Below are 19,026 nucleotides of genomic sequence, written 5' to 3'. Positions count from 1 at the left end.
TGCCAGCCGTCGTGGGGAAGCTCAATTTGGCCAAACTGTTCACCAGATTCCTCCCTGCAAGTCCCTATGGATACCTGTCCCACCCTTCCCCAGCCTCTTCTGCCTAGCCCAGCACCCTCCGCCTAAAGTGCCACCTGCCTGACACTGAGGGCAGCCGTGGCAGAGCTCAGGTCGTGAAGGTGAGCCAGCAGCCGGCAGGGAAGGGCTCCTCTCTGCCCATCTTACAGTCCTGTACCACTGGGAAGAAACAAAAAGGAGATTTCCCAATCTCATCATCATATGTTCCCAACTGAACACTCAAAGGCAAATCGTCATCTTAAAGTACTACATTTAGGGATTCAGTTACAATATATATGTGTTTTGTCTTCCCCTTGATCCAACTGTTGCTATTGGTTCTTACAGTTCAGTTGCCCAGTCGTGTCCAACTCTTTGCGACCCCATGAATTTGCAGCACGCCAGGCCTCCCTGTCCATCACCAACTCCTGGAGTTCACTCAAACTCACGTCCATTGAGTCGGTGATGCCATCCAGCCATCTCATCCTCTGTCATCCCCTTCTCCTCCTGCCACCAATCCCTCCCAGCATCAGAGTCTTTTCCAATGAGTCAACTCTTCACATGAGGTGGCCAAACTACTGGAATTTCAGCTTTAGCATCATTCCTTCCAAAGAAATTCCAGGGCTGATCTCCTTCAGAATGGACTAGTTGGATCTCCTTGCGGTCCAAGGGACTCTCAAGAGTCTTCTCCAACACCACAGTTCAAAAGCATCAATTCTTCAGCGCTCAGCTTTCTTCACAGTCCAACTCTCACATCCATACATGACCACTGGAAAAACCATGGCCTTGACTAGACGGACCTTTGTTGGCAAAGTAATGTCTCTGCTTTTGAATATGCTATCGAGGTTGGTCATAACTTTCCTTCCAAGGAGTAAGTGTCTTTTAATTTCATAGCTACAGTCACCATCTACAGTGATTTTGGAGCACCAAAAAATAAAGTCTGACACTGTTTCCACTGTTTATCCATTTATTAATAGGACCTTAAAAAGAATTGATACCCTAAAAAAAGAACTGGATTTGTTTAAAAAAGTGCAACAATGTGGGAGTTGGGGGGCCGGAAAAGTGTGTCCTCTCCTCCTCCTACCCACCCCATTACGTTTTGGCTCAGAAAGCTTTTTTTTCCCCTCTTCGCTGTCCATCCGTCTGTCTGTGTTCCGTGTTCCGGGTGGCGGGCTTCAGAAGGCATCCATGGGTATCCACCCGCTCTCAGTGAGGAAGTTCAGGATCCTCTTCTTGAGGACTTTGTCCAGGTAGCTGGGCAGGCGGCTCTTGGAGGGAATGCCCTGGCGCTTCTGCAGGTGGTCCTTGATGATGGCCTTCACGGTCATGTAGTGTGTGGGGCTCAGGTTCAGCATGCTGCACAGCACCTTCTTGTGGTCCAACAGGTGCTCGAAGCCTGGCAGGTGCTCGATGGCCATGAACTCGCCGTTCCAGCCATCCTCCTTGCTGCGCTTGGCGCCTCCTGCCGCCGCCACCGCCTCGTGTTTCTCGTGCTTGTGCCAGGCCACGTGGTACTTGGCCGAGCCCTCTATCTTGATGATGCCGTTGCGCTGGTAGCGCTATGGCTCGCGGATCTTGTCATGCAGCATCTTCTCCTTGTGCATGTTCTCTAACAAGTCGTTGAACTCCTTGCATGACATGAACTGGTAGAGCGGCCGCAGCTCCTTCTCCTCCTTGGTGACCTTGCGCTGCGACACCCGCTCCTTCTCCTAGTCCTTGCCCGGGAAGGCGGGCACCAGGTTGTAGTCGTGCGCAATGTTTTTGCGCCACTTCCGCTTGCGGAGCTTGTGCAGGTACATGTCCGTGTGCGCGCATTTCAGCTTGATCTCCATGGTGTCCTCGTCTTAGTTGACCGAGAGCCCACTGATGAGCCTCGGCGTCCTGGTTGTACTCGATCTCTTAGTTGTCCCGCGGCAGCATGTAGCCCAGCTGCTGCTTCTCGGCCACCGAGATGTCTAGGGGTGGCAAGGGGGTGATGAGGCTGAGAGAGAGGGGCCCCCACTGGGGCAGGTGTGGTCGGTCACCCGGTTGGGCATGCAAGCCTTCCCCAGGTTTCCGTGGATGTACATGCTTACTTAATGCTCCATCACTTTCTAGGGGTTCCAGGAAGCACCGACCTGAGCTGCCACGTCCTTGGCCAGGCGGTACACGCAGTACTTCTTGCCGAGCTCCACCATCTTCTGCCGCCCAGTGCTCCAGCAAAACCGCCACAGCCACCCCCCATATAAATTTTAGAATAATACTGTCTAAATTTATCAAAAAATCTTTGAGATTTTGATAAGAACTGTGTTAAACCTCATGCGAAGGATTGACTCATTGGAAAAGACTGCGATGCTGGGAGGGATTGGGGGCAGGAGGAGAAGGGGACCACAGAGGATGAGATGGCTGGATGGCATCACCGACTCGATGGACATGAGTTTGGGTTAACTCTGGGAGTTGGTGATAGACAGGGAGGCCTGGCTACTGCAGTTCATGGGGTCGCAAAGAGTCGGACACAACTGAGCAAGTGAACTGAACTGTGTTAAACCTAGAAACAAAGAACGGTGTTAAACCTCATATCATTTGGGGAGAATTGGCATCTTTACTATGTTGAGTCTCTGAATTCATAAACATGGTATGCCTCTGAACTTATTTCTTTAATCAGCATTTTGTAGTTTTCAATATACAAGTTTTCCACGGGTTTTGTTAGATTTGCCCCTAAATATTTCGAATTTGTTTGTCTTACAGTTATTCACTTATTTTTAAGGCCAGTTTCACTTGTAGGTTCCCAGTGGGATTCTAGGCACTATATCTGTAACTCTCACTTCTATTTCCTCCAATTTATTCTGTCATTGTGGTTAGTGCTTGCAGTGGTTAGGAATTTGTAAAAATGAGTTCCCAAAAGTTCATTTGAGTTAATCTCTCTGTTTTCTTTCTTTTCTCTCTGGCTCATAATGGTATTATTTATACCTAGGAATTGGGCGGGCACCCAGCTTTCTAGGACTCACTGACTGAGTAGATCTCTGTGTCCTGAAAATCACCTCTCTGATGTTAACTTCCCTTGTCTTTATTCCAGGAATGGTGGTTCCTTCCAAGACCAAAATTGTGTGCCATTTTTCTACCCTGGTGTTGACCTGTGGGCAGCCGCACACTCTTCAAATAGTGCCCCGAGATGAGTATGACAACCCTACCAACAATTCCATGTCCTTGAGAGATGAGCACAACTACAGCCTGTCCATTCATGAGGTGAGCAGGCTCCCATCTAGGTCACTTAAGTCAGTCTCCTTCTCCCTGGCCATTGTGCCAGCCTTCTGAGACTTAGATTAGCTCAAGGTAGGAAAGTTCTTTGTAAATTTCTGTGCAAGCAGGAAAATTATGTGTGGTTGGTGATGGCTTCGTTTTCCTCCTGTAGCTTGGTCCTCCGGAAGAGGAGAGTACTGGTGTCTCATTTGAGAAGTCAGTGACGTCCAACCGGCAGACCTGCCAGGTATTCCTGCGGCTCACCCTGCATTCTCGAGGCTGCTTCCATGCCTGCATCTCATACCAAAACCAGCCAATCAACAATGGTGAATTTGACATCATTGTCCTAAGTGGTGAGTTGAGAGGAGAGCTGTGAATTAGTCCTCTTCCTAAGCCACTTGTCCTTTGCACATCCACAGTCATCTGACCAAGCCCCCCACCCCAAATATTTGGTATTTGGACCAAAACTTGGTTTAGAGACCTGTGGACTGAAGGTCTGGTGATGGGCAGTTTCTTCTCCTGTCTTGCACTTTAAACCTTATTCCTTGTTGTACTTCAGAGAACGAGAGGAATATCGTTGAACGCAACGTGTCCACCTCAGGAGTAAGCATTTACTTTGAAGCTTATCTGTATAATGCTGCCAACTGCACCAGCACGCCGTGGCACCTCCCACCCATGCACATGAGCTCTGCCCAGCGCCGGCCCTCCACAGCTCTGGAGGAAGAAGATGAAGACTCACCCTCTGAGTGTCACACCCCTGAGAAGGTGAAGAAACCGAAGAAGGTGTACTGCTACGTGTCACCCAAGGTTCGCACTCCCACTCTTGTCCCCTGCCTGAGCCTGCTCATATTTGGTAACAAAACCCACCCAACAGTGGTCTGAGAATCAGGGTGCGGTCATCACCTTGTAGGGGTTCAGGGATACTGAGACGGCTTCCCATTGAGCAGAAGGCTGTAACAGCTCTTCTGCTGCCTCTTTCTGGTTTGGACTGGATTATACCTCTGTCCAGAGAGTCTGTGCCTTGGTACTTTGAAGCATCTGGGGCGTTCTGCTGTTTGATCGCTCCTGGGAAGATTTTTCAAGGGATGGCTCTAGAGTTTTAAAGAAAGCTACTTTTAACCATTAATAATTTCTCACTAGTGTAAAATTACTGTTGGCCCTTTGTGCCATTTGGGAACAATTTGATCTTTCATGCTTTGATTTTTGAAATCACAAGAGATGTCATCATTGGGGTACAGGGCTAGAATAGAGAAATTTTGGCAGAGACAAGGGAGGTGAACTTCCCAAGGCCCCTGAGCTGAGAGACGCTTTGTGTTAGGGAGTTTCTTTTTTAGTGTTTGTATTTTGCTTGTTTATACAGACCTCAGAAAAACGAGACTCGAACCATCCCATTACATTCCTTTAATCTCATAGCAAAAACTGAGTTCTAATTCTGTTCTACTTCAGAACACTTCACTGTGTACCATTCATCATTTAAACATCCAGCCTTCATTTGTCCTGGAGAATGGCGATGAGGGAAATGGTAAGGTAGAGATGAAGTGAGATTGGCTATGAATTGATTATTATTGAAGCTGGTGATAATTCAGTGTGGTGTTTTCTTTAGTATGTGTTTGAAATGTTCTTTAATGAAGAATTTTTTTAAAAAGTCAAGAAAAAAACCTGACCTACTGTTTGTTCAGAAAACAGAGGGGTCTTTTTAGATTAAAAAGTTATTGCATTGTCTTTTCTTTTCTTTTTTTTTTTTGTAAATGGCAAGAGACTTCTTTTTATTGTTACATATAGGGTTTTGTGAACTCTTCTGTATGCGACTCCTCCCAGCCCCCCACACCATCATCCCCAGCACATCCTTAGTGGCATTCTGATAGGGATAAAGCAGTGGGCAGGGGCCACTGGTGTTCCCCACTAATTTGGAAGAAGTCTCTCTGAGAAGTATCTGGCTAAGCAGGAGGAGAGTCTGATTGTTTGTAGTGAAATGAAATGTTGATTGTGAAATGTTCTCTACTTGTAAAGTGAAAACCTGATCTCAGATATTTGGAAATGGTAGTAAGACCTGAGTATTAAGGTTATGAGACATCTTTGTGAAATTGCAGTGTGACAACAATATTTTAAATTTGCCTGTTTTAAGGTAGAATTGATGTTTTCTATTTGATTTCAGTCCTGACTAAATTATTCTCCTTGTTTAGAGAGGAAAAGGGCTATCATGGAAAATACAGATGGGGACAGGTATTTGAAATACAATACCCAAACAGAACCTCTTAATCATTCATTTCATTTTTTGTATGTTGGTCCTCCAGCAATTCTCAGTGAAGGAATTCTACCTGAAGATCATTCCCTGGCGCCTTTACACCTTCCGGGTATGCCCTGGAACCAAAGTAAGTTGAACCTTACATCCGGTTCATGTAGAACAGGCTTCCGCCTCCAACGTCTCAACCTTTTATTTTTTTCCCAGAAGGGTTTTTGGTGTTTCTGGAAATTCTCATTGTGCACACAGGATTCATTGCCAAATAAAGAAGCAGATGCTACCTCCTCGTGAAGGCTATAGTTATAGGAAGACACATGCTTACAGAAACAATAGTTAGTAGAAGTCAAAATACTTCAACAATTCTGTCTTGCCCCTAAGACTAAGCTAATGGAGAGGGTATTAGAGCTCTGACCTGAACTTGGCTTCCTAATGTGCCCAAACTAACTGTTTCAGCACCAGTAGTCTCATCTATTTAAAAAAAAAAAAAAAAAATTTTTTTTAACTTTTCTGAGCTTTTGAAATCTACTGGCAAATCATTTTCCTCCAGCCAGTTTGCCCAACCTATTCAGGTATTCATTTGCTGTTTTACATATCCTTACAACTTTCACACTTCTTATATTTTATGTTTGAAAGTCTGTAGTATTACCTGTGACCCTTACTGACCTTACCTGTGACCCTTACAGGTGGTCTCTATGACTCAGTTTAACATAAAATCTGAATCATAGAGCATGCTCAGTCACTCAGTCATGTCTGATTCTTTGTGACTCCATGGACTCTAGCCCATCAGGTTCCTCTGTCCATGAACTTTTCCAGGCAAGAATACTGGAGTGGATTGCCATTTCCTTCTCCAGGGGATCATCCCAGGCCAGGGATCCAGCCCACGTCTTTTGTGTCTCTTGCCTTGGTGGGCGGGTTTTTTTACCACTGACACAGTGGTAGAGGACAAAGCCTCAAAATGGTTCTGAGGATGAAACCCAGGCCTCATACATGAAATGCATGCGCTCTACCACTGAGTTGCACCCCCCACCTGAAGTGAAAAGCAAGGAAATGTACTCCTGGTAGTTACTTACTTGGAGAAACTAGGCTTAACTTGTTTTTTGTTGGTTGGTGCAGAAGGGTAAGGATGTGAAGGGTTTTTGGTGGATTTGAGGGCTTCATAGAGTAACTCTTTCTTTTTTTTCCCTTTTGTTAGTTTTCATACCTTGGCCCTGACCCTGTCCATAAGCTGCTCACCCTTGTGGTAGATGACGGCATTCAGCCTCCTGTGGAACTCAGCTGTAAGGAAAGGAACATCTTAGCAGCCACGTTTATCCGCTCGCTCCATAAGAACATAGGTGAGGTTGGACAGGGAATCTGATGGGGAAGGCAGCGACCCCAGATACCCTGAGTGCCTGAGGGTGTAGGGGTGGCCTGCACAGGGGACTTGTAAAGAGGCTGTAACCATGATGGATCCTACTGCTCCTTAGGGGGCTCCGAGACCTTTCAGGACAAGGTGAACTTTTTCCATCGAGAGCTTCGGCAGGTACATATGAAAAGACCACATTCTAAAGTCACCCTGAAGGTCAGCAGACATGCCTTGTTGGAATCGGTGAGTAAAGTTTCTTTCATATTAGCAGTTGAACAGTTATCAAAATTTTCCAGCTAGAAACCTCTGTGCTATTTAGTTCTATCCTACAGGTTATTGTTTTTATGAAACATACATCTGTGTCTTCTTTAAACATGTTAAGCGCTGTTCTTTGTGTTTGGCTATACTGAATTTGGGGCAGATTTGTTGGAGGTATGTTAATTGAGGGGAGAGACTAGTTGACACATTGGCTGTAAAATCTGTTCTTGACTAGTTCCTGAACAATCTCATGGACTTCCTATGGAAGGCAGGTATTAAGTTGTTGTTATAGAAGAAAGTTCCTGTTATTGAATCCCAGGATTAAGAAGAGCTCTTACGAGATTAAAAGGAAATGATTTTTGTTGTCACTCTGGTCTGATGGAAAAGGAACACCTGATGTGTTTCTGTCTCCACTACACAGACACTGGCATAGTTCTCACATTCCTTGACAATGAGAAGGCTTTGGTCCCTGTCCAGAAAGTGTTTGTGATGTTTGGCTCTGGCAGGTGTGACTGGAAACCCCTTTTCTCAGGCACTTTCTCCTTGTGGCATGGCTCCCTGTCTGAACCTAGCCTTGTGGATTAAGATGTCTAGTGGGTAGACTGTACTTGACTGAAAACCAAGACTCCTTGGTTCTCTTGCTGACAGCTTACTGATTTGAACCATTTTTATTTCTTTTAAGAGTTTTCTCATCAATAAAATGAGGACTGTTAAAAAATAATGTTTCAACTTTCCAGCCAGGCAATGGTATAAATATGAATTTGACTTTTTTTATCTTAAATTTCTTCTGGAGATATGTGCATTTTAAATTTAAGATGGTATTATTAAAGCTTATTTTTGAGTAATATATTGCCTCCAAAAACTTGTGACTGTTAAATGGACAGGGGTAATGTTCTCGTGTTTTTGTCTTTAACACCCAGAGGTGCTGGCCAGTGTTCTGACAATTTCTTTCTTTTACTGCTTTTCAGTCTCTGAAAGCCACTCGGAATTTTTCCATCTCAGATTGGAGCAAGAACTTTGAAGTGGTTTTTCAGGATGAAGAAGGTCAGTTTTGAAATTTCCCACTCATCTTTTTTAACTCTCCTTCCCACTCCTCCCTATCTCCTTATAGTACATCCACAGAAACTGAAAACAACCCTCCTACGCATGCTTGCCACCCCTGCTCCAGCCCTGGGAAAAAGAAGTAATGAGTCAAGTCCAAAAGGGTGGTGTTTACTGGCTAGATGGCTTGGTTGAGCTTGTAGAGCACAGACGGACAAGGATTTGGAGGGTGAGCTCTTATGAGTTTGAAGCAGGAGGGCAGAGTAACCTTTGTAGTACCAAGAGAAGCAGCAGTTCCTGGGATCTCTGATCTGTGTTCCCATGCTAGAGTGCATCAGCTTAGTGATCAGAATACCTTTAATCCTATAGAATGAGGTGGGATTTAAAAAAAACAATGTCCACAGTTAAGGTGGATTGGAATATGGAACACCAAGGTGGTGGAATGGAGGGAAGAGGGATCAGAGAGTATAAAATGATGATTAAATGAACAAAGATGATAAAAGGTGATAAGCCAGCATTACTTTTTATTTTTATTATACTTTCCAGCTCTGGACTGGGGAGGGCCTCGTCGGGAATGGTTTGAGTTAATCTGCAAAGCACTGTTTGACACCACCAATCAGCTCTTCACCCGATTCAGTGACACCAACCAAGCATTAGTGAGTCTGTGACTTTCCCGGGGGTGGGAGCAAAATGTGGATTGTGTTATGATGGAGAGACTAGTAAGAATTTGAACTAATCAGATTACCTCCCTCCTCGTTGCCTTCCTTATTTCATCTCTAAGAGAAAATGCAGACAGATGAATAAAAGCATTATAGTGCAGTGGCTGTTCTACTCCTTAGTATTTTAATAATTAAGCCACTTTTTTCAGAACATCCCTGAAGCAATTGAACTCTGTACGAGGTCTTTGACTAGGGGAGTAGGGAAGTAGACTCTGGCTGAAAGAGGTTCTGGTTTAGGGAAGAGGCATTGTATCATCCACCAATTGACTTTTGTTTGTAGCCAGGGACCACAAAATCAATAGACGATTCTTCAGTTTATTGTAAGTCGATCTTTGTCCTTTATGCTCCAGTCACTTTGAATTACTCAGTGGTGGCTACCAAACAATGCCATTTGGATGGGCTCCTTGATCCTAACACTGAAATTCTTGCTCCTTTGGAATAGAGTTGTGGAAGGAGAATCTTTCCAGAACTAGGCTTGAAGAAAAACGACCCAGGACCTTTTAATCTCTCTCTTTGACAGGTGCACCCTAACCCTAATCGCCCCACTCATCTGCGCCTAAAGATGTATGAGTTTGCAGGGCGCCTGGTGGGCAAGTGTCTCTATGAGTCCTCTCTAGGAGGAGCCTACAAGCAGTTGGTCCGAGCTCGCTTCACCCGTTCTTTCTTGGCCCAAATCATAGGACTACGTATGCATTACAAGGTAAGGTCTTGGGTTTGTATTTTCTGCTAAATCCCCTGGCCATTAACTGTGGAATCTCTCCACCCTCTGTTTATTATTTTTGAGGTTTGAAGGGGTAAGTGGTTCCAAGCAGTTATAAATTTTATTTCTGGGTGCGAGTGGTCATGCTGTGTTGTGTCTTTCTGTCTCCTCAGTACTTTGAAACAGATGACCCAGAATTCTACAAATCTAAAGTTTGTTTCATCCTCAACAATGACATGAGTGAGATGGAGCTGGTCTTTGCAGAAGAGAAATATAATAAATCAGGTCAATTGGATAAGGTGAGACAGAGAACTGAAGCCTGTGGGTCCCATTTATCAGCCTCCTCTGTATCAGGGCTGTCTAGTGGAGCTTTCGCAATGATGGACGTGTTCTCTGTTTGTACTTTTGAATGCCCAAAATGTGTCTGGTATGACCAAATACCTGGATTTCTAAATTAACTACCTATGACTAGTGAGCTGTGTTGGACAGCGTAGCTTTGGGGCAGTGTATCCCGCATTGAATGGCCTTGGCCTGTTTAAATGGAGCCAGAGACACATACACCATCCTTCCCCCTAGTCCCTCCTTTCCAGTAGGAAAAGAACGAAGTGATAGTGAAGTGTCACTGCACAGGCAGTTTTGGAAGGGATGACAGTGTCTGTCTCAACATTAGGGGCAGGGAGGTAGTTGACTCCCATTTTAACACTGTGCCTGTTTATTTTTAAGGTTTTTATTAGAAAACGGCCAAAAGTATTTCTGATGAACACGTGATTTTGTTTGCATTCTGGGGTTAAATAATATCAAATGATCATGACAAACCTGAAGTTGCAGTTATAAATAATTGAAAGCAAAATAGCAATGACTAAAAGTTTGTGATCGCTGGTAGCACTGAACTGATAATCAGATACCCCTGTGAGCCCTGTGAGGGTCTTAGCTGCTGGCCTTCACACCTGTGTGGGTGGAGCCCGTTTTCTTGACCCAGCACTGCAAGGCATCTCAAGTCAATAGAAGACTGAATTAGGGTCTGCGGGCCTAGGGGAGTACTGATTTTAATTGGATTTGATATGAATATTAAATCTTAGTCATTTACTACTTAGGCTAATAGTTAGAAGTGCTTACACGTGTAAAATAAAAATAACCAGACTGTGCCCAATAGAAAAAGTCTTACATGTTTAGATCCATTGAGAATCTTTGCTCTGGACCAAAGTTCTGTCCCTCCCATGCCATGGTCAGGACCTTAAAATCTGATCTTGTAACTAAATGGAGGCCTTCATTCACCTGTGAAGACAATCTTGCTCGTTGTGCATAGGTTTTCAAGGGTGGCTTTAAACTGTGTTTCAGGGCTTCCTCAAAGCTCCCTTAGGAGTTGCTTATTGGAGGAGGGTGCCAGTTCTGTTTGAAAATCATACAGTTCAGCCTTTTCTTCACAGATAGAAAAACCGGGAGTCCAAATAGCTAAGTGACTGAAACCCCATAGCAAGTTAGTCTCCAAGTATCAAGCCATGGCTTTTTCTATTGCCTCACGTTAGAAATAGAAGAATGTAGGGGAACATCTGTGCATGTCTTGGAATTTCTGAGATTATGCTTCTTTACTGTTTATCTGGCTTTATAGAGTCTCATTTGTCTCAGGGGTTTAAGAGAAGAGTCAGTAATGGTTTAATTTTGGATCAGAGGAATGTTAAAATGTTGCTAACAAGGAAACATACATATCTTCCTGTTGCATAGCCACTATTTGACCAGGTCAGAGAAGACTCCCTGAGACACCCGCTTCAGAAACAGTAGTGAGTAGAATATAGCAATAGTGGTAGGAACCCTGAAGTTTAGTTCCTGAGTAAAACCGAGTGTGTTGAGAACCTAAATGCAGTTCAGTAACTTGCTGCTTGTGGGACATGCGGGTAGCTGTTGTCTTTTAAACTCCCATCCACACGCTTTTCCTGTCTTTTGCTTCTTTCAGGTTGTAGAACTTATGACAGGTGGAGCTCAAACCCCCGTCACCAACGCAAATAAAATCTTCTATTTAAATTTGCTGGCCCAGTATCGACTGGCCAGCCAAGTGAAAGAGGAGGTGGAACATTTCCTAAAAGGTGGGATTCTGTTGACTCTTGGCTTTGAGGTGTAAATACTTGTATCACATGGTGTGGATATAGCTTTAACTTGGGTATTTTGTTTCAGGCCTGAATGAGTTAGTCCCTGAAAACCTCTTGGCTATTTTTGATGAGAATGAGCTTGAGGTAAGTGCTTACAATTGGAACTCCCTGTCCCTGGCTTGCTATTTTGTTATGCCCACAGGAACCAGCTTCCTACACCTTCTGTTATGAGATGCGGTAGGAAAGCCCTGTGAGAGTTGGTTTCACTTTTGTTACTCTTCCATGCATGGACCCTTTCTCCAGCTTTTAAAAATAAATGTGGAATAACTATTGATGAATAGTAATAATGACTATTTGCTCATCAAATATTATTGATACTGGTTGAGTAGTAAAGAATGTTGGTATCTTGTACAGTCTTTTTAAATCCTATGACCTTTTAAGTTGATTTAAGGCGTTAGAAGCATTTATTTGTTCAGAGACTATTTATATCAAGTACCTCGTATATGGCCTGTGCTTTTGAGGAACTGAGGGGTCATGGAGCCACATTCTAGTGAAGACAGTCCAAAGGATGTGAGGCCTGTCATAGCTTTGGTGGCAACACTACAGAGTTAATATATTCTTCCCTTAGATCCTGTGACAACTGGAATGCACTGTAAGATGGTAAATACCTTGCTATAATGAGCAGACTTGAAGTTCCATGAACTTTGAGTATAGGCAAAAAGTAAAACCAGTTTGTTTTTACCTGCTGCTCACACATGATACATATAATGCAAGTTATTAGCTTTAACGTCCCATCAGTTCAATTCAGTTCAGTTCATTCACTCAGTCGTGTCCGACTCTTTGAGACCCCATGAATCACAGCACGCCAGGCCTCCCTGTCCACCACCAACTCCCAGAGTTCACTCAGACTCACGTCCATCAAGTCCATCCTCTGTTGTCCCCTCCTCCTGCCCCCAATCCCTCCCAGCATCAGAGTCTTTTCCAACGAGTCAACTCTTCACATGAGGTGGCCAAAGTACTGGAGTTTCAGCTTTAGCATCATTCCTTCCAAAGAAATCCCAGGGCTGATCTCCTTCACAATGGACTGGTTGGATCTCCTTGCAGTCCAAGGGACTCTCAAGAGTCTTCTCCAACACCACAGTTCAAAAGCATCAATTCTTCGGCGCTCAGCCTTCTTCACAGTCCAACTCTTACATCCATACATGACCGCAGGAAAAACCATAGCCTTGACTAGACGCACCTTTGTTGGCAAAGTAGTGTCTCTGCTTTTGAATATGCTATCTAGGTTGGTCATAACTTTCCTTCCAAGGAGTAAGCGTCTTTTATTTATTTTTCATTTTTCTTTTTTTTTTTTTTTTGAGTAAGCGTCTTTTAATTTAATGGCTGCAGTCACCATCTGCAGTGATTTTGTAGCCCCCCAAAATAAAGTCTGACACTGTTTCCCCATCTATTTCCCATGAAGTGATGGGACCAGATGCCATGATCTTTGTTTTCTGAATGTTGAGCTTTAAGGCAACCTTTTCACTCTCCACTTTCACTTTCATCAAGAGGCTTTTTAGTTCCTCTTCACTTTCTGCCCTAAGGGTGGTGTCATCTGCATATCTGAGGTTATTGATATTTCTCCTGGCAATCTTGATTCCAGCTTGTGCTTCTTCCAGCCCAGCGTTTCTCATGATGTACTCTGCATGTAAGTTAAATAAGCATGGTGACAATATACAGCCTTGAAATACTCCTTTTCCTATTTGGAACCAGTCCCATAGCCTTTATTAAAGTTTCTGTAAACTGTTTGCTGCAGTGAGGAAGTTCTTTAAAAATGGGGAGACAGGGGACTTCCTTGGTGGTCTAGTGGTTACAACTCTGTGCTCCCAAGGCAGGCGGCATGGATTTGATCCCTGGTTGGGGATCTAAGATCCCACATGCCATGAGGTATGCCCCCTCCCCCTCCCCCCAAAAAAACGAAACAGGAGTTTCAGGGACTCTTGCACCTTATTAACTTATTAACTGAACTGGCTTTGAGAACAAGAATCAACGTCTTACATAATTTTCAGCACATTTTGTACCTTTAGGTATAAAATCCAAATAACGCAGACCCGAAGTTTCCGGCAGACCTGTCACCTAGTGCCAGCATTTTCCGGGCTGAGAAACAGCCACTGGTGGATTTTATCCTGAAGCAAAACGTTTGTTAACAGTTGGTAAAGTGCGTAGGAGGAAGGCGCAGCCTTTCAGGATTGCTCCCCGTCCTGCTGTTAGTTACTCGTTAGCAAGTTCTTTTTGAAGGAACCAAGCTTCTCAGGCTTCATTTGGGCTTCTCTTGTCTCTTGATTAGGACTGCCTTTACAGCTATTGGATGAGTACTCACAGTCTGCTAAGTAACTTGCTGGATCCTGAACCAAATTAGGACATCAACAAGATGTTTAGGGCTCTGATGTCATTAATGTTCTCATTTTTTGGCATTCTTTTTCATTTATCTGATCAAGTAGAGGTGGAGCTGAAGGCACAGTAGTAAAAGTTCAGTCCATAAAAGAAAGGGTGGATTTGGGGGAAAGGAAAGGCCACCTAACAAATTAGTAAATGGGGCTGGGGTCTTCATCAAAGGGGAAGGGCCTGCTTTCCCCCCTGGTATTCCCAGGCCACATCCAGAGCAGTCAGTAAACACTTGGTTCCCTTTTTGTCCTTTGTTTCATCAAAATAATATATGTAGCAGCAATTCTTAATGAGGGGTGCCTATCAGAAACACCTGGGAAACTTTTTCAAAGTACAAAAGCTTGTAACCTGTCCCTAGAGATTCTGATTCACTAGGTCTGGGGTAAGGCCACAGGCATCTATCTATCTCTCTATATATATTAAAGCTCTGTGAGTTTTACTGCACTGGTTAGGAACCATTGACCTATTATAATTGATATTCCTAAAGTAGTATTCTTGGATTAGGACCTCACCATACATCTTTTTATTGATGTTTCTGTATTCCACACTTTGCATATTAACATATTTTGACCTTATGATGGGACTTCACCTCTCTGACTGTCCCAGTAAACACCTGACTGTCTTCTCCAGCTGCTGATGTGTGGGACTGGGGACATCAGTGTGTCTGACTTCAAAGCCCACGCAGTGGTCATTGGTGGCTCGTGGCATTTCAGAGAAAAGGTAAGTGAGCCAAAATTCTTTCAGTTGAATTTGTACCATATTATACAGAAAAAGTTTCAGAGGGAAAAAGCTGAGAAGCAGACAGGTCAACTGGCAAAAGCGATACATGGTGGGGAAAGGCAGATGGTCATCCAGACAGATGGGAACCCTCGTCCTTAAGGGCTATTCATGCTGCGTCCACTGGAGAAGGAAATGGCAACCCACTCCAGTGTTCTTGCCTGGAGAATCCCAGGGATGGCGGAGCCTGGTGGGCTGCCGTCTATGGGGTCGCACAGAGTCGGACACGACTGAAGCGACTTAGCAGCAGCAGTGTGTACTTAAATATATATTTATTTTTATATACAAATAGATATATAAGCGGAGAAGACAATGGCAACCCACTCTAGTACTCTTGTCTGGAAAATCCCATGGACAGAGGAGCCTGGTAGGTTGCAGTCAGTGGAGTCGCTAAGAGTCGGACACGACTGAGCGACTTCACTTTCACTTTTCACTTTCATGCATTGGAGAAGGAAATGGCAACCCACTCCAGTGTTCTTGCCTGGAGAATCCCAGGGACGGGAGCCTGGTGGGCTGCCGTCTATGGGGTCGCACAGAGTTGGACACAACTGAAGCGACTTAGCATGCTGTGTCCACAGAGGCAATAACGTTGAAAAGCCGGAGAGAGAGAACCAAGCAGTCAGGGACTGCCCGCCTGGCTGTGTCTGCATCACTCCCTTTTAGAGAGGTTGTTGATTCTAGCTGCGTGCAAGTTACCGGGGCCCCCTCCTCCCACTTCAGAGCATCCCGTTCCTTCCCCCAGGGGTCAGATCCACAGTGACACCTGGGTGTGACCCCAGCCTCGTGCTCTCCCCACAGGTCATGAGGTGGTTTTGGACTGTGGTTTCCAGTCTGACGCAGGAAGAGTTGGCTCGGCTACTGCAGTTCACCACAGGCTCCTCTCAGCTGCCACCTGGAGGCTTTGCTGCCCTCTGTCCCTCCTTCCAGATTATCGCGGCCCCGACCCACAGCACGCTCCCAACTGCACACACGTGGTGGGTATCCGACGGCCCGGCGCAGGCTGTCACAGAGGGTTATCTTTGCAGCCCTCGCTGGCATGGTCTGCTCGTATGAGTTAATCACTTCCCTCCCTTCGGCCTTGCAGTTTCAACCAGCTGTGCCTCCCTACGTATGACTCCTACGAAGAGGTGCACAGGATGCTGCAGCTGGCCATCAGCGAGGGCTGCGAGGGCTTCGGCATGTTCTGACCGCTCTCCCTGCCATCTGCTCGGCTCCCGTGGCTTCCCGGAACCTCCAGGCGGCAAGCGCCACAGACACGACTGCTGACCCTGACACAGAACCATCAGCCAGAAGCTGCCGCGTGCCGCCCCCCAGCGTGTGGAGGAGTCGGTCACCCCCCAGCCTAGTCCTTCTCTCGCCCCCTCCCTTCCCGCCTTCCCCGCCACGGCCCCCTTTGGCAGCCCCCTACCCTGAACAGCTCGCTCGGTCGCAGAGGAGGGTGGGGGCCTGCTGCGCTCGCCCTCGGTTGTCAGAGGAGCTCAGTGGCGGGAGCTGCCCCAGCCGCTGAGGGGAGGCGACATGGAGGCTCGGCCTTTCTGGGAGCGCTGGGGTCCTCGCCTTTCCCAGCCACCTCTGCCGACGCTCCGCAGGGGTTCCCTCCGTGTCCCCTTGACCTGGGGTCTGTGAGTCCTTCTCGGGGACAGGTGCCTACGTCTGCTAGCCAGGAGGGGCACACACCCGAGGTGGCCCACAGCGACAGACAGCCTTGAGTTTTGTCTGTCTGCACAATGGCCGGTTCAGGCACGGGACTAGCTCGCGTGGTTACTGATAGCACCAATGGGTCCTTTTTTCCTGTGGCGTCAGAACTGGAAAAGGAGCTTTTCTGTGCAAGCATTTCTGGAAATGATCGTATCATTCATAAAGAAGAACTCCCTAGTAAGCTGGTTTTTTTTTTTTTTTTTTTTTGAGTATAATAAACCTGTGAGACAGACCTAAGAATGTGAAAGCTTAGCCAGGCTGTGGCCTCCAGTGCTGAAGGCGATTCTCCTTTAGTGTTGTGGGGCATTTCTTGGCATGTGACTGGCTTGAAGACTACTGATGCTTGTCCTGAGTTTGTTCTTTACACTGAGTGTGGCTGGCCCTGGCTCCTTACCTCCAACTTGTGCTGTCTGCTAAGAGCTGGGCATTCTTTAGGTTTCCGCTGAAGAAAATTTTGGAGCAAGAAATTAGGACAGTTTGATAGCATGCCACTGATTCCTGGTTCTCTCTGCCTGGTGTTCCCTGGCAGCACTAAGGCAAGGGAGAAGGGATCAGTAATTGCTTCTCAGAGGTCCTTAGGGTCAGGACACAAGGGACACACATCGAGGAGCTGTGTCAGACGAGAAATGCCTTGCTGTCCCAGTGACTTCCTGTCACTCCCTCAGTTACCAGCAAGGGCACCTCAGGAGGGAGGAAGACAAGTAGGTTCACTGTGGCGTGACTGAAGAGAGCCTACAGCTATTTCTTGGAAGATGGCGACAACCTTTTCCATTAACGATTTGAATGAAGACATTTTCGAGACTCAGATTCTCGATTTCCGAAGTTTCTGTTTCTAAGAAGGCTTTGCTGCAAGCGACCATTCCCAATGGGGCTTTCGACTCTGAGAATATTAACAAGCCATCTTTATTGCCAAAACCAGCAAGTACAAAGAGTCCAGAGATGAGGCAAGACTTGAGGCCATGCCTTGGCCTGCTTGAAGCACGTCTGAGCCCTCCTGTTCCCAGGGATCATGAGGAACAAGCCTTCCTGAGCTGCTACAGTTCCTGCCTGACCTCACTCCTTCACAGTTGTCATTTGTCCTTGGCATGGGTGCTGACCTCATTCACCCTTGGGGTCCAGGGTCCAGCATTGGGGCCCTCTGTACCCCAGGGTCCTCCACGCCACATGGTCACTGCTCTCCTCAGGGACCAGGACAAGGTGCTGCCCCGTGGGATACGTACAGGCAAGTGTCATCATCCCCCTGGGAAGCACAGTGCTGCCCTTTGGGCCCAGAGAGGGATTCCAGCTGGGGGCACGTGGGCTGGCTCTGCTGTCTTTGGCCGTTGTTCCTCTTCTAAATCCTGTGTCCCCCCGTCCCCTCCCCCCCCCCGCCCCCCGCCCCTCCAGATACTGATGCTGGAGTGTGAGTTGATTTTCTTGGCTCCATCTGTCCTTTCTCAGCTCTAGTCATAGCACTTTTCAGGGCATCCTGGGTACCATGGCACCGCAGCTGCAGCCTTCGGTGGTCCTTAGCCCCAGGGTCTTTGTTTCACAAAACCCCTTGGTACTGTTGTGGTTTTGTATTCTTCCAGTGCTCGCTCTCTCTGTCTCCTAACTATTCAAAAGTATCTTTGCTCTTTTGCCCTTTCCTTTGACCTTCTGTTCTAATCCTGCTTTGGAATTAGCCGGTGTGGGGAGAGGTACACCATGTCGGAGAGAAGAAAGAGTGCCTGTTACTGGAAGTGTTTCCTATTCACGTTTCTTATTTTGCTCAGTTCTTTTATTTATGCCCTTGTGGCCCAGGTACTTGGGCGGCCAGCTAACCTCCTGGCTAATGAAGGAGACCAGGCACCAAGTGAACACCAAGGAAAGTGTCGGTGTGTTTCTAGAACTCCAGCAGAGACCAAGCCCTGCTGCAAATGTCAGGCCAGACCAAAGGGCCACACAGTTGCGCAGTAGTGTAAATATTTTGTACAGTGAATAAATGAATGTTTAAAAGGACTAAGAAGCAAGTGACTGCTTTATGTGATGATTCAGGGCTTAAATTGGAGGTGGGGAAGGGAAAGAAAAATGTAGAAATGTTTTTGCATTTCCCCAGTAACCCTTCAGAAGCAGTCAACTTGGGGTAGACTGGACTCCCAGAGCCCTGGCCTGGTCCAGACCTGCTTGCCTTCTCACCCTTCCCTGATTGCTGTCCGTGGTGCCACGCAAGGCCTTGGTGCCTCCTTGCACAGAGAGCTAACAGCTGGGACAAGTGCTTGTACTCAGCTCCAGAGGGAGAAACCAGTTTGGCAAAAACAGGATGTCTGTTCTCATCAGTCTTTTAAATGTTAATTCGTTATTGTTTTACTACATAAGAAACTCAGGGTAGAAAATTTGGAAATTAAAAAAAAATAGTACAAGAAAATAAGTTACTTGCCATCCAGAGGGAAGAACACTTTGGTGGGTGGTCTTATTTGCATATTGCACATGTATTTCTCAAAATC

General features: G+C 46.0%; 1 protein-coding gene and 1 pseudogene across 7 annotated transcripts in view; one reads left to right on the top strand and one right to left on the bottom strand.

The window, feature by feature from the left end:
* AREL1 (apoptosis resistant E3 ubiquitin protein ligase 1) overlaps nt 1-18,548 on the top strand; it is a 45,304-nt gene extending 26,756 nt beyond the window's left edge. For all 7 annotated transcript variants that reach the window (XM_069595170.1, XM_069595173.1, XM_069595175.1 and 4 more), the window contains 15 exons: nt 3,110-3,279; nt 3,446-3,626; nt 3,833-4,080; nt 5,568-5,645; nt 6,708-6,849; nt 6,982-7,103; nt 8,087-8,162; nt 8,706-8,815; nt 9,399-9,578; nt 9,752-9,877; nt 11,530-11,659; nt 11,748-11,806; nt 14,717-14,806; nt 15,662-15,837; nt 15,948-18,548. In XM_069595170.1, the coding sequence (XP_069451271.1) occupies nt 3,110-3,279; nt 3,446-3,626; nt 3,833-4,080; nt 5,568-5,645; nt 6,708-6,849; nt 6,982-7,103; nt 8,087-8,162; nt 8,706-8,815; nt 9,399-9,578; nt 9,752-9,877; nt 11,530-11,659; nt 11,748-11,806; nt 14,717-14,806; nt 15,662-15,837; nt 15,948-16,050 (1,991 nt within the window). In that variant the 3' untranslated portion in view covers nt 16,051-18,548. The remainder of the gene's footprint in view (nt 1-3,109; nt 3,280-3,445; nt 3,627-3,832; nt 4,081-5,567; nt 5,646-6,707; nt 6,850-6,981; nt 7,104-8,086; nt 8,163-8,705; nt 8,816-9,398; nt 9,579-9,751; nt 9,878-11,529; nt 11,660-11,747; nt 11,807-14,716; nt 14,807-15,661; nt 15,838-15,947) is intronic.
* Nucleotides 1,230-2,231, bottom strand: LOC138444026 (transcriptional adapter 2-beta pseudogene; annotated as a pseudogene).
* Nucleotides 18,549-19,026: the final 478 nt, after the last annotated feature.

The sequence above is a fragment of the Ovis canadensis genome, chromosome 7 (genome assembly GCF_042477335.2).
Source record: "Ovis canadensis isolate MfBH-ARS-UI-01 breed Bighorn chromosome 7, ARS-UI_OviCan_v2, whole genome shotgun sequence".
NCBI classification, from domain to species: domain Eukaryota; kingdom Metazoa; phylum Chordata; class Mammalia; order Artiodactyla; family Bovidae; genus Ovis; species Ovis canadensis.
Note: the sequence above shows the minus strand (reverse complement) of the source record. Positions and strands in the feature narration are given on the sequence as shown.